This window comes from Microcaecilia unicolor, chromosome 2 (assembly GCF_901765095.1).
Source record: "Microcaecilia unicolor chromosome 2, aMicUni1.1, whole genome shotgun sequence".
In the NCBI taxonomy this organism is placed as follows: domain Eukaryota; kingdom Metazoa; phylum Chordata; class Amphibia; order Gymnophiona; family Siphonopidae; genus Microcaecilia; species Microcaecilia unicolor.
This window is the reverse complement of record NC_044032.1, coordinates 436,910,988-436,928,651: the sequence shown is the minus strand read 5'-3', so window position 1 is coordinate 436,928,651 and position 17,664 is coordinate 436,910,988. Positions and strand designations below refer to the sequence as shown.

General features: G+C 41.6%; 1 protein-coding gene across 4 annotated transcripts in view; it reads left to right on the top strand.

Moving 5' to 3' along the window:
- LARP7 (La ribonucleoprotein domain family member 7) overlaps nt 1-17,664 on the top strand; it is a 107,438-nt gene that overhangs the window by 4,613 nt on the left and 85,161 nt on the right. For 2 of the 4 annotated variants that reach the window (XM_030190847.1, XM_030190846.1), the window contains exons 1-5: nt 951-981; nt 1,663-1,878; nt 5,493-5,593; nt 6,959-7,042; nt 10,605-10,769. In XM_030190847.1, coding sequence (XP_030046707.1) covers nt 963-981; nt 1,663-1,878; nt 5,493-5,593; nt 6,959-7,042; nt 10,605-10,769 — 585 coding nt within the window. In that variant the 5' untranslated portion in view covers nt 951-962. Of the gene's footprint in view, nt 1-855; nt 982-1,662; nt 1,879-5,492; nt 5,594-6,958; nt 7,043-10,604; nt 10,770-17,664 lie in introns of those variants that run through there. The other 2 variants (XM_030190848.1, XM_030190849.1) reach the window with 2 other exon arrangements.

The window sequence follows — 17,664 nt, the reverse complement described above, 5'->3', positions numbered from 1 at the left end:
GGTGATTATGTTAACTTGTCTGTATCTTGATGCTGTTCATTCCTCTTTTGATATTCTTATTTTATTATATGCATTTTTAAAAACCTGGCAGCTCCTTCCGCTTCCTTTAAGCTTTGAACTTTGGTGCAGAATTGTTAAACCTGGTGTCAGAGTCAGTGTTGATTGTGGCAGTAACGGGAGAGGAATTCCCTGGCCCTTTATATTACAACTAGTAAAAAAGGCCCGTTTCTGTTTGAAAGGAAACGGGTGCTAGCAAGGTTTTCCTCTGAGTGTGTATGCTTGAGAGAGTGTATGTGAGAGTGACTGTGTGAGTGAGGCTTCTGTTCCTGCTGCTGTGCATTCCCCGTGTTGTGCTAATTTGCTGCTCCCTGTATCGTGGCTCCGCCCCTCTCCCTTCTACTGGCCAATCTGGTGTGGGTTGTGTGACGTCACTATTATGTACTCCAACTCCAGACCACCTCCAGGGATCCACGGTTCCAGGCAGCCTCAGAATGTTGGATTATTATATAGGATGACACCCAAGCCTATCCAGAGCTGAAGAAAGTACAGCCTGCTGGTGGACTTTAGGCCTCCTCCCAAACTTCTGCTCTGGGCCCCAGCATGTTTAACACCAGCCCTACATGGAGAGCAAAAACTTTAGGAAACATTATGTGATGGGTGAAGTACCAGTCTGCACCAAGCAAGAGACCTGATGTGATCATGTTCGAATAGTGAAACAGAGCAATAAGGTAGTGGGGAGGGGAGGAAGACAATAAGAAGAGCATAACAAATAGAAAAAAAATGTATAATGTTGATATCCTTTGGTATAGAGGCAGTTCATGTAAGGGCTATTACGGTGGTTCAGGTTCTGCTGAGCTGCTAACAGGGAGCTATGTAGTAGTGCTGAGTTCTGTATTTTCTATCTCCACCTGCTGGTCGATGGACATAACTACCCACTCGTCCTGGAATAGTGTGAAGAACTAATGGAAAGAAAATTATCAGGTAATCCTAATTTCTCCATTTACCACCCATGTACTAAGGAGAACTACATCTTACTCTCTTAAATTTGGGATCCATGTTCATACCACAGCGTAAGCCAGGCCTTGACAAATTCTCATTAAATCTAGAAGCCAGCCTAAAAACTTAGGAGCAAGCATCTAAGAACTTATTTCTCCTTGTGAAGTTGGGGGTTTGTGTGTGTGTGTGTGTGTGTGTGTGTGTGGTGGTGGTGGGGGTTGTTTGGAATCCCCTCCCAGATGAGCAGTAGCTCTTTTAGAAATTGACTTAAGGTTATTTTTTCCTATTTTATGTTGTGAGCAAAGAAACTTTTGTAAATCAATTCCTTAAGGTGCCTTTGCTAATCATTGCAGAAGTCAATAATCTCCTTTCCTAAAGCATGCTGTCAGCTGTATGACACCACCCTCCCTCTGGATAGGTAAAGCAAAGAAGCAATTGCCTCTTTGTTTCACCTGTCACCACAGGCTGGGTCCCCATCAGATTTTGTCTCATCCAACTCTCATAGCCTTCACCCAGTCAGTCTCAGTCTCTCTCTCTCTCTCTACCCATGGCCAAAAAGTATCCCTGCTGGAACTAGGTAACTTAGCAATTCTGTAGGAGACCCTGGTGAAGTTGATAAAGCATGTGCTGCTTTCTGGTAAACTAAAATTTCCCCCTAACATACAGGTGACAAGATGACGGAAATGGAGACAGATACAGCACGAAACAAAGACAAGCAGGACAGTAGCACAGAGCAGAGGAAGGAGCGTGAAAAGAAGAAAAGATCACGGGTGAAACAGCTGCTATCTGATATAGCCAAACAGGTGGACTTCTGGTTTGGTGATGTTAACCTCCACAAGGACAGGTTTCTCTGGGAGCAAATTGAAAAAAGCAGAGATGGGTGTAAGTTGCTTTACAGTCATGAAATGAAACTATTCTTTCTAAATACATGTGTAAGCCCATGTACAGTATGAAAAAGCATGTTTGGTGAGTGAGCAATATTGTATATTACTCAGAAAAAAACATTGAATATTGTGGTACATTTTAAGCAGGCCTTTTTCTGACTTGCTGAAACTACATTTGTTAATTCAGTCCCTTTTTGTGTCTGTTAGAATGTGTCCAATATGCATGCACACATTTTAACATTTATTTGGAGTGCAAGCTTTTAGTACTGGAAAATGCTGGATTTTCTGTAGGTTGTGATACTTTATTAGATCTGTTAAGATGGTACCACATGTGTTCTGGTTTGCCTTGTTCTGAGTATGGAGGCTTCACCTTTTGTTTTTGATATGTTTGTTTTCCTGAAGAACCACATGTGAGCCTTCAGGACCATGTGGTTTCCTTCTCCAGACAGGAAAAAAGAGTTCATGTGGTCTCAAAGGCACACCTGAATGATCTTTGGAGAGTTAGGTTTGTACAGTCAAAAATACCATAACCTATAAGCTTAATCCAGTATATGTTATCTTAGCTTCCGTGGCCAAATCTGTGAAGATGATCAGTAGGGATGTCCAGGCAAAAAAACCAAAATCGTTTTATTTTATGTGTTTTCAGGCCTTTTGGTTTGGTTTTTATAATTGTTTTAGGGTACAACTGGACAAGAACAACACTGAAGCAGAAATACAAGACCCAGCTAGGCATGGGCTGACTGTTAGAGTCTTAAAAAATAGAATAATTCATCATGAAGGTCACAGGTTCAAGGCTTTCTTGTGTACAGTAGCTATTAACACAGGAAAAATTGCTGAAATTCAGTGACCCTGGGAAAAAAATCCCTGTCATTTTAGGGTTTTTCCCTGTCTCCTCAGGTTAGGCTCAAATGTAGCTGAGTTCTTATAGCAGCTTTTTTATTTAGGTGTTTGAGTCAACCCTTCAGTACCTTTACTCTGGTTCATTCTATCACGGAGTTCCTAGCAGGGAATCCTGAGGCTTGAGCAATCTAAGTTATGGTTATTCTTTATTTGAAATACCACCATTCGTAATTAACAGCATAGTGGTTTACATTAAAATTAAATCATAGAAACAGAAAAGAACACCAAAATTTGATAGAGCAGAGGAAAGCAGAGAACAGATCAACATTCATAGGCATAGGGAGGTAGAGAGATCAAATAGGAGGGGACAAATTGCACATATGGTCCAGGACAGAGTATGTCTTGCTGCCACTTGGTGGTTGGAGGGGGATTATGAATTTTCACCAAAAGCCAGCTTAAATAAATGGGTTTTGAGATCCGCCTTAAACTTGGGAAAGGTGAGCTTGAGGCGGAGCATTGATGGTAGAAAATTCTACAGAGATGGAGCAGTACAGTAAAAAGATGACCATCTTGTGGACTCTAGCCTAGCAGTGGCAGGTGAGGGGATGTGTAGGCAGCGATCATTCAAAGACCTTAGGAGTCTGGGAGGCGCATATCGTGTTATCACAGATGGGAGGTAGGGGGTCCCTGTGGACAAAATTGTATGAGTTAAAGCAAGGATTTTTGTGATGGATGTGGTAATTAATCAGTAACCAATGATGTTGGATAAAGAGAGGGGTGATATGAGCAAATTTTCTCACGTGAGTGAAAAGTCATAAAGCTGGGTTCTGGGTGGTTTGGAGTTGACGGGTAAGTGATTGGGTAATGCCGGAGTAAATAGCGTTGCAATAGTCTAGGTGTGAAATGAGTGTAGCATAAAGAATGATCATTTGAGATTTTTGATCAAGGAAGAAGTGGACACTGACAGCATGAAATCTTCTCGGGCCAGATGACAGTTCATTGTCAAGAATGACTCCTAAGTATCTAAATTGTGTTTCCAGCTCCAATGAAGAACCCAGTAAAGAGGGGGAAAGTGAAGGAGTGGACTTAACTACCCATGATCTAGCAGTACTAGTTTATTTTGCATGAGCCATGAGGAGACTTTAAATCAGTTTGCAGGGTGGGCAAAGAGAGTCAGTATAGTGGATCAAAAGGATGTCATTTGCATAGCAGTATGCCCTTGGCCCTAATTCTTGAATTAGAGTATCGTATGGGCTGAGGTAGATGTTAAATAGGAGAGGTGCTAAGATTGAACCCTGGGGTACTCCACACATGAGGGAAGGGGGAGGTGACTGTGTATTGACAAATGAAACAACAAATGTCCTGTCCTCAAGAAAAGAAGAAAACCAATTAGGGACTATCCCACTTAGTCCAAATCTGGATAGGCGGGAGAGCAGGATGGAATGGTTGAAAAGATCAAAGGCTGCAGATAGGTTCAATGAGATCAGGAGGGCAGACTTACCACGATTAAGTGCTTGATGAAGGTCACTTACTAGTGATGTCGGATCAGTTTTGGTGCCGTATCCAGAGCAAAAGCCAGATTGATAGGGATGAAGAACATTTGAGTGGTCAATGTGTTGTAGAAGTTGCCAAAATACAACCTTTTTGAGGATTTTTGAAGCAATGTGGAGTAGAGACAGGACAGTAATTTGAAGGAATGGATGAATCGGCTTTGGGGTTTTTTAAGGATCGGGCGGACAATAGCAGATTTTTAGGTAGTGAGGAAGATGCCAGATTGGAGACTGCTTTGAATCACAAGAAATAGCAGGGCAGTCAGAACATAATGGGGGAGCTTAAACCTTTTGGAGGGAATGGCATCCAGGGAACAGGTCATCAGATTCATGGTAGATTCTGGGCTGTGGTGTTTCTGCCACTTTCATTCAGACTGGTGGGTCTGAAGGCGAAGCAGCCAAAGGGCAGCGGAGAACCAAGGGTTTCATTTGGGATGCAAGGCAGTTCATGAAGTGGCGTTTGTGGCGTCTAGACAAAAAATTTTGTCGCAGGTACAGGCTTTCTCTTCAACTGGCAAAGTATCGAAGTTAGGGGAGATGTGAGAGGAAAGTGGGGACATTTTGCATGATCATTAAAGGTAAGAGATTTGCAAGAGGGCTGGGACGGAGTAAGGGTGGATGATGAATAAGGGGAGGAAAAGTGAAACGTTACAAGACTGTTATCCAACCAAGGTACATCCATAGCAGAGAATATGTCGGGTGAGAAACGAGGTTCAGAGAAAATAGAAAGGACCAAGTTCAGGGTGTGTTCTTCAGTGTGGGTGGGAAAGCGAATGTGTTGGGTAAAACACAGGTCGAGAGTTAACAGGTTGAATAGCCTGTTTTCTAGTCTAGTATTTAAGATAAGCTTTAAGAACATTGTACTTCCAAGAAGTGCATTGTGCACAAAAGGGTACGCTAGGATTACTGAAAGCAAAGAGCCATTTGGGAAATAGAAACTAGGAGTATCAGAGAGACAAGACACAGCTAGGCATGGTCTGGCTATAGCAGACTCTCAAAAGGCATAATAGCTTTTCCTGGAAGGTCACAAGTTCAAGGCTGGCTGGTGCCTGATAAATTACAGCCATTTTTTCCAGTGTTAATAGTTAACACTAGAAAGAAACCAGGGTTTATTCTGTCATGTCAGGTTAGAAATGATATGAAATGACAAATGCATGGCCTCTACTCTGAGTCTTGTGGGCTGAGGTGGAATGGCTTTTCAGAATACACTGTTATTTTCCAGATGTTGACATATCACTACTTCTGTCATTTAATAAAATGAAGAAACTGACTACTGATGAAAAACTAATAGCTCGCGCATTGAAAGGCTCTTCTGTTGTGGAGGTAAGTGCAATCCTTTTTAGTCCTGTGTAATGAACTGTCACAGTTACATAAATATTTGTTTTTATCTCAAAGAAATGTCTCTCTGTTACTAGTCTAGCCTGTTTCTTCATTAGGAGATCTGCTAACCCTATTCACATTTTCCAGTAAATTCTCGGTTTCTGTCACTGCCAACAAATACAGATCATTGCTGGTAATGGATTACTCAAAGCAATAATGTTGGTGCTTCCTATGCAGTGACAGCTTGTTGTGCCTTGCAGTTAGGGCTGCCTTCTCTCATGTGAGAGCAGTGGACTGGCTGTGTATAAACAGTAATAGGTTTCCAAGTATTCCCAAGGTAGAAACTGTAGTGACTAGACAGTTACAAGTAAAGTCCTGAAGTCGTATATATGGCTGAAAATGGACAGGAAGTTTGCCAGCTCCCACTTCAACATGTTAGGAACAGTGAAAACATTAAAGAATGATCTTTGAATGGATTTTCTAAGGCATGTTTGTGCTTGTTCTGGTGGGTGAGTATATATGCAAACCTCTAAGCATATGCTGTGCCTGCCTTGCACCACTGCATATAATGTGTTTTGGATTCCTCCATAGGTGAACATTATAGCAATTATGGAAGCATTGCTTTCCAGGATATAAATACCTTTTTCTTCTTTGTTTTCTTTTTTCTTCATTTGACCTTGCAATTTCACTTTTCCTGCTGTCTTCTAATTCAGTTGAATGCAGCCTTTATTGGGCAGTGGTGATCTGAGCTTTCATTTGCTATTACCAAGGATATTTCCCTTATTTTTATTAGCCTTCCCTAATCCAGCCATTGCAATGGCAGTTCTGGACTGAGAGCCATAGATAGTGATTTACCTGTGGAATCTGATATGGATACACCTGAATTCCAGCTACCACTTTTGAGTCTTCAGGAGCTGTGAATGTTGCTTCCTGGAAATAATTTTTCACTCAACAAATAATTAAGCTCTGGAACGTACCAGAGGATGTGGTAACAGTGATTACCATATCTGGGTTTAAAAAAAGGTTTGGGTAAGTTCCTGGATAAAAAGTCCATAGTCTGCTTTTTAGATGTAGACAAGAAGGAAACCACTGTTTGTCCCTAGGATTGGAAAATTGCTACTTTTTGGGATTGTGCAAGGTACTTATCACCCGGATTGTCCACTGTTGGAAGGAGGATACTGGACTGGATGGATCATTGGTCTGACCCAGTATGGCTATTCTTATATTCCTCTACACCCTTAGCCTTGGCTAATAAAAGAGGGACTGGGGAATCAAACTAGGATCTTTTATATACAAAAGTGCACAATCCTGGTGCTGGACCTGGAGCTGAATATATTTTTCAAAATAATTTATACACTTTCATTTTAGTTGAATCTAGAGGGAACTAAAATCAGAAGACGGCAGCCGCTGGGTGAGAAACCATTGGATGTGGACAGTCGCACTGTATATGTGGTAAGATGTTCGCTTTAAGAACCTTTAAATTTTATGGAGCAGATATGAGCAAAGTTTTGTTCAGTTTAACTCCATCTAAAATCTTTGATATCTCTCTGTCTACATGTTTTTGTTCTAAATAATTACATGAGAAATGCTATCAACTTCTGTAATTACATAGCACTGTGGAAAGTATAGTGCTGAGATATTGCATCTTGTCTCCCTCTACCACACTTACAAGGAATGGCTATACCTACAACATTTCTCCTTTCATTAGGAAATTATGAGCCATGGCTTTAGAAGACCATTCTCCCCAGGGTGCCCATCCTAATTTACAATATTTACATGTGAACAGAACAGTTTGTGTTTAATGTTTTAAACCATTGGTTCACAACATTTTTTTTATTCTTCCAATCCAATGGATTGTGGGGAAAAAAATTATATATAAAGGGGTGACAATCTATCTTTGGGGAAGGTATAGTTCTATGAAAATTTAACAGAAAGTGACCAGATTTGATATGGGAGGAAAAATTGAGTCAAAAACACATTGAGATTGAAATGGGCCATATCGGACCAGAGGTTCCAGAGAAACAAAATTACCCAAAATATGGCGTAATGTATTTCTATGGGAGAGGTAGTTTCAGCTGCTCTAGCATAGAAACACTGGTACTTGGAAACATAACAGAGAATTGCTCTTTTCAAACTGCCTCTCCTCTCTTCTCCACTGTCCCAGTCATACAGAGCCAACACAGATACAAACACATACCCTCACCCTCTCAAATATGCACAGAATACACACTCACAGAGTTTTTCTCTGCTTGTTTATTTCTTCCATGATGGTACCAAAGTAGCGATCCTTTCTTGTAGAAGAAAGGTGCTTGCCTGAGTCATGTCTAGTAGAACTCCTGTAAACTCCAGTTGACATGATGGGCTCAAGTAGATTGTCCACAAGTATATGGGATCCAAGTCTAGAATTTCAGAGGCTTACAACAGAACTTACGAAAAGACCAGAAAGAAAATAGACCTGACTATCAAAGACCTAAATAACTAAACTAGACAACTTGTGTCCCCTCTCTAATGGCTGAAGGCGAGGCAGCAATCCGTTTAATCGCAAGAAAAGCAATGAGCTGGGCAAGTTCAAAGAATACATATTTAGAAGCTTGATATCGGACTATTCATTTACAAGGATTGTTAAGAAAAAAGGTGGCTCCCAACTGAGTCGCTCCAGATTTCAATAACATAAATTGCCACCTACGTCTCTGCATATCATGCAAGACATCAGGAAATATTCAAATGTTTTTATCTATTAAACAGTTCCTCTCTGTTTTTAAAAAATAAACAACAATCAAGTCTTATCTGGAGATAAAGCTACCATGGCAGAGTGGAATGGACAGAGATTCACTATCTGATGTCTCAAATATAGAACCAGACAACCTTAGAGTGAAATGGGCTGAAGTGCCACGGACCCTGACAAAGTTATTGAAACTTTGGCCATTGTCGGCCGTGGACAGCAGGAAGAGTCTGTGCATGCTCACGAGCTAAGCTAAGTTGAAAGTGTGTTTGGACTTGGGAGGTTTTTTAGCCTATGATGACAGTAAGCACTCCTATGATTGAATGAGTCTGTTGATGCTTTTCCTCCCTATTTTTAATAAAATTTGATATAAAATACATAAAAATTGGTATTTAATAGATGAAAACTAAAAAGAGGTCTTCAGTATTCAGTGGAAGAGGATTATTTTTGAGTTGTGTATGAAAGAAATTATCCTCGGAAGCTCTTTAAAATTGTTTTTGTAGAAAATTCAAATATAGAAGAGACATCCAAAGGGGCTTCCATATTTTGTGGACCATTAGATATCTTCTCTGAAGATTTTGACAAAGGCAGATAATAAACCTGAGTAAACGGTGGAATCTTGTCCTCTGGAACTTTCAAAACTTCCTTTATATATTTCCTTAGCATTCCTCTTGGCATCACCAAAGTTGAACAAGGAAAATTCAACAGACATAAATTATCTAGGGTTACACGTTAATAGCAGTTAGTGCCGCAATCTTGTCTTTGTATTTCACATTGCTTTCAGTGGTTGGACTTCTGACCCAGCAAATCTTCAGATTATTTGTGGGCACTTGATCCTATTCTGCTATATAGCTGGGAACAAGCATGTCTGTCTTTTGACTTCTTCCAAGAACACAGCTACAATCAGGTGATTTCTTGTTCCTAGTGTGGGATGGGGCAGGGATCACCTCTGATGTAATATATTCACTCTTTTGATAGGAGGAGAGTTAATTGCCGGAGAGTATATTGTGGTAGCGAAGGCTGTTTATTACCCCAATACAGGCCATCCTTCAGCACTACAAAGAGTAGAGAAGGAGATAAGGTTATATAGTTAGGGCTTCTGATTTTAGGCATTTATAAAAGGTGAGTTTCTGTTTCTTTCAGTTAAGGCCTTTTTTTCTTCAAAATAACTGTGCATTTTATAAACACTTGCATGGCAATTTTATAACTAGGTGGTGCAGTTATGCGCACCTTGTGCATGTAAGTGGCACCTTAACTGGCATTTATACTGACAGGTGCAGTATGCACTGTTTAAGGGAGCGCATGAATTCTGCAGTGCTTAGCTACAGGGGGGCATACATGAGGATGGAGCATGGGCAGGATATGAGCGCATCACCTACTTATGCGCACACCTTATAGAATGCTATAAGTGGCACACACTGCCTTGTGCCAAGTTTCGATAGCCATAGACTGTAGAGAAAGGGTTCAGAAAAGTGCCAGGATGCTATTATAGAATTGGTGCTCAGCATTGAGGTGCCAAGTTATAGAACTGCCCCCTATTTATCAAAAACCCTGCTTAAAATGTTTACCCTCCCACAGTTCTAGCACAGCCATTCACAGCTTTAACACTGTTCTCCACCCCTGACACCCAGCAGAGCCCCAACACCAAGCAAACGTTTTGTATAGAAGCTGGGGTCAGTCTGAGACCAAATTGTGATTGTAGCAGCATGCTTCAGAAATTCATATGTTCCGCTCCCAGACACCCTATGGTAGCTTGGCCTTTCCTGTTTTCCATATGGAAGGCAGAGCCTGGAAGCAGAGGAGTTCTGGCTTAGTTCCCAGCCCATATGCCTTTGGAGCATGTTGCTGTTGTCACTGCCACTATGATCAGGCCTCTTTTTCTGTAAAAGGTCTGTGTGGCAAGAGTGGTGTGAACTCTGATTTTCATATTGGAAGTGTTCTGTGGGGGGTTATCTGCTTAAGATGTATCTGGGAAAGACTCCAGACTGCCTGCTTTCTGTTAAGCTCCATTCAGTGTATATGGCAATTCCCTGTTAGGGGAAATCTTACATAGAGCTCAGAAATGTATATTGGAGATTTCCAGATGTATCTCCTAAATTTAAACATGAATGTGATACACAGTTACATCTACTTTTGAATACCCCTCAAATTATATATGACTGATTCTTGTTTTCAGTGTGTTAATTTTCTGCTTATTTAACCATAGGCTTTTAACTATTGCAGTCAAAGAATGCAAAATGTGATGTAAAATTGATAGTTATACCGTGTGCTGCTTTTCTGCCCTGACTATAGGAGTTGCTTCCTAAAAATGTTAACCACAGCTGGATCGATCGCGTATTTGGAAAATGTGGGGATGTGGTTTACATCAGTATCCCGCGGTACAAGTCCACTGGAGACCCAAAGGGATTTGCATTTGTTGAATTTGAATCAAAAGAACAAGCAGAAAAAGCAATAGAGGTAGGTGATAGGAGCATACAGTGGATTTTCTGGCGCACTTAATTATTGTTAATCTAAACAGCTATCGAAACTAATGAAGCTATTGCTTGAACAGAAGTGGTGATGTCACTCAAGCTTCCAGCTGCCTAGGTCTTTGTGGACATGCTGAATAGTCCTTGGTCACCACCAATCTTCTGTCAACTTGCTTGAGTTCTGGGATTTTGTAGGCTACTGGTTCCATCCTGTCTGACACTGTGGCCTGCAATGTCACTAGGTTATATTTCCTTTAATTTATCCCTTGTTTTCTCCTAGCCGCCATCAGCCAGAAGCCATTGGCATACTTGATTTTTGAGGCGTTGTAGCCTGCTATCCATAAGTGTTAAATATAGGTCTGTCACAATGCACAACATGGAACAACATATAGATATAAAAAAATCAAATAATCCATAATTTAAAATAAATTGACTGAACCAGAAACTAGGCAAATAACACCCAGACTAAGGAGGGGATTATTTTAATGTAACCTGGGTTATTAGAAACTAGGTCTCATTGCATAAAATAGAATCTATGGTAAAACAGCACAAGTTGTAGTGAAATAACACATCTTAATGGTAGCCCAGGTTGACAACTCCCCCCTTAGTGTTATTGGGTCTGAGCTTCCTAAAGCTGTCTTAATGATCCCATAGCCAGCTGAGTTTTCAGGATATCTGCAATGAATGTATCAGAAAACTTTGCATATGTTGCCTAATCAGCTCTTTCTCCTGCATATTGTAAATATCCTGAAAACCTAACAAACTGGGGGACCACTGGAACTAGTTTGCAAAGGCTTTCGTTAGGGCATGCCCTGGTTTTCTCATCATCCCCTCTCCCTCAACCTCTCTGCTTGCCTGTGCTTGTTAGAGAGTGAAGCATGGATTGCTTGCAACATTGGTCTCCCAACCTCATTTCTACCACTGTGCTCTATATCTGCCCCATTTATGTTTATATTCTGTTATAGTGCTGGCTTCCATTACCTCAGCTGGTAGTGTATTCCAGGCCACTGTCGCCCTCTTTCTAAAGAAGCATTTTCTGGTATTTTGTTCTGAATCATCCTTCTGACTTCTAAAATGTTAATGTTAGGTCAACAATATTTATTGGTTTATTAGGTATATTATTTAGCAAGTCAGAGTTACATTTATACATACTGTTAGTATGTTTTATGTTCATGGTGAGCAGCATGGAAATTACTACAGCACTCAGGATAAGTGTATCTGAACACTATGATGGTTCAGAGTCAGCTAGTCTCACGATGTAGTGACTAGACATAATAAGAACTGGGCACTTCTCATTTCACATTCATTATTATTTATTATGTCTCCGAGGACAAGAGGGGATATCTATTCTTGCAAGTGGATAACGCAGGCTGCGTTGCCTGTTCCGGGTGTTATGACAAGGGTAAGAAGAGCTTTGTGGACCGTGTGACATGCTCCACTGCACATGTGCGAGTGCCTTCCCACCCACCGTGTGAATGCGGTCACCTCGGCTACTTTTTTACCACAGTGAGGAGAGAGTGTACTTTTTTCACCGTCTCCACATTTGCTCGGTCCAAGAGCTTTTTTTGTGCCTTGGTGTGTTTTTCTTCGCCTTTTTCACGTTCTTTCCATTCACAGAGCTTTGTCTTCCCGTTTCTTTTATTTACAGACTCCCTAGGAGGAGACGTGTAGTCCAGGACCTCGAGCATCTTGGCTCTGGGCTTGTCCTCCACTTCTAAAGGAAATGGAATGGCATCAGTCATTTCTTTACAAAAGATGGAAATGAAAGGCTCTCTAGTGGAGACTTTCTTCTTTCAGGTGGAGGGGAGGGTTCAGAGGGTATCCCATAGGACTCGTCTGAGGAAAAGTACCTGGGATCTTCCTCCGACTCCTATGAGTGCTCCTCATTGGGTACCACACAAAAGCTCTCTATGGGAGGGTCGAGACAGAGCCTGCCTCAATGCAGAGAAGCCATGTCCTCGAGAATGGCGTAGAGGAGTCAATGAATAAGGGTTAGGAGTTAAAAGCAGCATCAAAAAGGTGGGTTTTTAGCTTAGATTTGAAGACGGCTAGAGATGGAACTTGACATACCGGCTCAGGAAGTCTATTCCAGGCATATGGTGTAGCAAGATAAAAGGAACGGAGTCTGGAGTTAGCAGTGGAGGAGAAGGGTGCAGATAAGAGAGATTTACCCAGTGAACGGAGTTCCCGATGAGGAATGTAGGGAGCGATGAGAGTGGAGAAGTACTGAGGAGCTGCAGAGTGAATGCACTTATAGGTCAATAAGAGGAGTTTGAACTGTATGCGGAAACGGATAGGAAGCCAGCGAAGTGACTTGAGGAGAGGGCTAATATGAGCATAACGACACTGGCGGAATATTAGTCGTGCAGCAGAATTTTGAACAGATTGAAGAGGAGAGAGATGGCTAAGTGGGAGACCTGTAAGAAGCAAGTTGCAATAGTCTAAGCGAGAGGTGATAAGAGTGTGGATGAGGGTTCTGGTAGTGTGCTCAGAAAGGAAAGGGCGAATTTTGCTGATATTATAGAGAAAGAAACAACATTAGCAGTGTGCTGAATATGTGCAGAGAAGGAGAGGGAGGAGTCGAAGATGACCCCAAGGTTACGATCTGATGAGACAGGAAGGATGAGAGTGTTATCCACAGAAATAGAGAATGGGGGAGGAGGAGAGGTTTGTTTAGGGGGAAAGATGAGAAGCTTAGTCTTGGTCATGTTTAGTTTCAGATGGCGCTGAGACATACAGGCAGCAATGTCAGACAGGCAGGCTGATACTCTGGCCTGGATTTTGGCTGAGATTTCAGGTGTGGAGAGATAGATCTGGGAGTCATCAGCGTAAAGATGATACTGAAAACCATGGGATGAGATCAGAGTACCAAGGGAAGAAGTATAGATGGAGAAAAGAAGAGGTCCCAGGACAGATCCCTGAGGTACACCAACTGACAGTGGGATAGAAGTAGAGGAGGATCCACTAGAGTATACACTAAAGGTACGCTGGGAGAGATAAGAAGAAAACCAGGAAAGAACAGAGCCCTGAAATCCAAGTGAGGACAGTGTACTAAGGAGTAGGCTGTGATCAACAGTGTCAAAAGCAGCAGAAAGATCGAGAAGGATGAGTATAGAATAGAGACCTTTGGATCTGGCCAGGAACAGATCATTGGAGACTTTAGCAAGCGCTGTTTCAGTTGAATGAAGGGGGTAAAAGCCAGATTGAAGTGGATCTAGAATAGCTTGAGATGAAAGAAAGTCAAGGCAACGGCGGTGAACAGCACATTCAAGTATCTTGGATAGGAAAGGGAGGAGGGAGATGGGGCGATAGTTGGAAGGACATGTAGGGTCCAATGAAGGTTTTTTAAGGAGTGGTGTGACTACGGCATGCTTAAAGGCATCAACAGTCGCAGTGGACAGTGAAAGATTGAGGATATGACAGATAAAAGGAATGACAGTAGGAGAGATAGTAGATAAGTAGATGGGTGGGAATAGGATCAGAGGAACAGGTAGTTAGTTTCGAGGAGGAAATAAGATGTGTAGTTTCCTCTTCAGTGATTTCAGAAAAGGAAGAAAAGGAGGCAGGGGCTGGAGGGTTGAGAGAATGGGCTAAGGGAAGGAGAGGTGGAGGTGACCTGGTTGAGAATTCAAGTTTAATCTTGTGAACCTTATCATGAAAGAACTCAGCCATAGTCTGGGGGGAAAGTGAAGGGGGGGTTGGAGGTGAAGGCACTTTGAGGAGAGAGTTCAGTGTGGCAAAGAGACGTCGAGGGTTTGAGCCAAGAGAATTTGTCAACTGGATGTAATAGTCCTGTTTGGCAAGTAAAAGAGCAGACTGGAAGCAGGTCAGCAAGAATTTGAAATGTATGAAGTCAGCATGGGCACGGGATTTCAGCCAAAGGTGTTCGACCGAGCGGGCGCAGGAACGTAGGTAGTGGATTCTAGAGGTCAGCCAAGGCTGGGGTTTGGTATGTTTTACAGAACGGGGAATGGGAGGAGCGAGAGTATCCAGAGCAGAGGAGAGAATAGTGTTATAGGAAGAGACAGCCTCATTAACAGACTTGGATAACATAGTGGTAGAGAAGAGATTAGAAACATTGGAGGACAGAGTAGAAGGGTCAATAGCCTGAAGATTCCTAAATGTATTGGTTAAGATTGGACGGGACTGGGGAGGAGGGTGTTTAAGTGTGAAAGTTATCAGATGATAGTCAGAGAGGGGAAGAGTTGAGGCACAGAAACTGGAGGGTGAGTAGTTTGAGGAGAGGATAAGATCAAGACAGTGACTATTCTGGTGAGTGGGGGCAGTGGAGTACAGTTGAAGATTGAAAGAGGATGTTAAAGCAAGAAACTGCGAAGCATAAGAGTCAGAGGGATCATTAGCATGAATGTTAAAATCCCCAAGAATGAGGGAAGGAGATGAAGGTTCAAGAAAGAAGGAAAGCCAAGCATCAAAGTCAGTGAGAAAGGAAGAAAGGGACTTATCAGGGGGTCGATAAATGACTTCTACTCGGAGAGGCAGAGGAGCAAATAGATGGATGGAGTAGACTTCGAAGGAAGAAAAACAGTGAGACTGAGGTAATAGAAGTTGAAATCTACAAGAGGGTGAAAGTAGTAACCCGACACCACCTCCGCGGCCAACCGGGCAAGGAGTATGGGAGAAAAGATAACCTCCATGGCATAGGGCCGCAACTGAAGCAGAGTCTTCAGGGTAAAGCCAAATTTCAGTTAGGGCAAGCAGATGGAGAGTACGAGAGATAAAGAGGTCATGGATGTAGGAAAGTTTGTTACAGACAGAGCGGGCATTCCACAGAGCGCAAGAGAAAGGCAGGGAAGGAGGGGGGAGGAGAGGAACAGAAATTAGATAAATTTGCTTTATCATCATTTTTATAGTGATGTATGTATTACATTTGTAAATTGTGATAAATAATTTATCTGTACCAAAAATGTTTTTTTGATATTTTACTTTTTTGGGTATGGTCATTATTTGGAATTTATCCCTGATATTTAAGACTCAATTGATAAAATGTTAATGCCAGTTGTTGAAAATGTCTCTGGTGGTGGTCTAATAATTATAGGCAAGCAAACCTAATGTTGGTTTAGGGCAGTGTTTGTCAACCTTTTTTTCAGTCCTGATGGACAATCCTTGTATATATGACACACTGCATACATGAAACTTATAGACCTATGGTCTGACACAGTATGGCAGTACTTATGAATTAAATGTAAAAATGTTCTGCATCCACAAAACCCTATCTTCCTCCATCAACAGGTACAGATCAGAACTAGCTTATTTCTCTGTGCAAGCTACCATAACTGCTGCATCCCCTCCCCCCTCCCCCGCAACAAAAAATATATATTCTGATTCTCATGCCACCTCAGTACTAGTATTATAAATCTCTCCACTATCAGACACATTGTGAAATAACACAAAATCTGAAAAAATCCTAATGCAACATACATGTAGCAAACATATCACATACAGCAGTAGCATTAATTCCTGTGATTCAAACAGCATGAACCCTATCCAAGAGTAGGCAGTATTGGGCCCTAAAACACCAATACACCTACTGCTGGTAAAACAGTACAAGTGGGACAGCTACATAGAAACTACCTGCAAACAGAATACCACACCTTGGTCGCACACAAAACACGGGCAAACTCTCGCCAAATACGAAACATAACTTCCATTGCAAAATTTGGTCCCTGTTTGTGCTAGCATTTTTAGTGCACTCTAAACGCTAGAGACAACCGTATATTCATATGGGCATCTCTAGCGTTAGCACATGCTAATTTTTTGCGTGTACTAAAAATGCTAGCTCACCTATAGCACGGCTTAGTAAACAGGGCCCTAGATTATGTCTCCAGTTTAGGATTCTACCACAGTGGAGACTGCCACGAGGTGAGCAAACAGCATCCAGAACATGCAGCACTCGTGTCGTATCCCTCATAAATGTTAGCTGCATAGGTGTCACAAAGCACTCCTTCAAAGATGACCAAAGTGGTATCTGCATCTTTTCCGTAATCCAAAGCAAAAAAGCCACATGAAAGTTATAAAAATGAGGGAAATTGACCCCACCAGACTCCTTTGCTGCTTGCAAAATTTTCAACGCTAATTCTAGGTTTTTAATTTTTGTATAGAAAAACAGTCAACTCTGTATCTTGCTGTAAATTTGTTTGGAGAAGAATAGAGGCAGCATACAAATATTAGTAAAACAAGAGCAATTGACATTTTTACAGTCTCTAGCCACCCCCACCAACTTAAACACAGGGGTGTCCATTGGCAACATATGAATGAACAATGTGTCCTGACATGGGCAAATACACCACTGTATCTATATGTTTGGGGAGGATCCTATGAGATGTACTCAAGATTGAGGAGGTTAGGGTTCCCAACTGCAGAATTTTATATTAATGTCTAGATTGTAGATGGATGGTAGTATTGGTGTACATATTTCTGAGTTTAAAGCCTCTATCTGCAGTTTTCTAGTTCCCCCCACCCCGTGTGAGTGAGCCTTCCCTGCCTGCTTACAATGTAACTAACTTTAACTTGTCAGTATAGCTAAATTGTTCAAGAGCAAGAGCCACATATTACTCCTGTTGGAATTCTGTGCCAAAAAATTCAAAATTCTGCAAGTTTATTAATTATAATTTAACCAGTATTACAGCCTACCTTCCTGTACACAGATACCATCCATATTTTTCCCGGCATCAATATTTTTTTCCAGCCCCCTCCCTCCACCCACACATAGTGTCCACCGTTTTTACAGCCCTCTCTCCACCCATAGCATCCACCACTTTTTTATTTACAGCCCCTCTCTGCCCACAACATCCACTTTTTTACAGCCCTCTTCCCCACAGCATCCATCTTCTTTTTTTTTTTTTTTTTTTTTTTTTACAGACCCC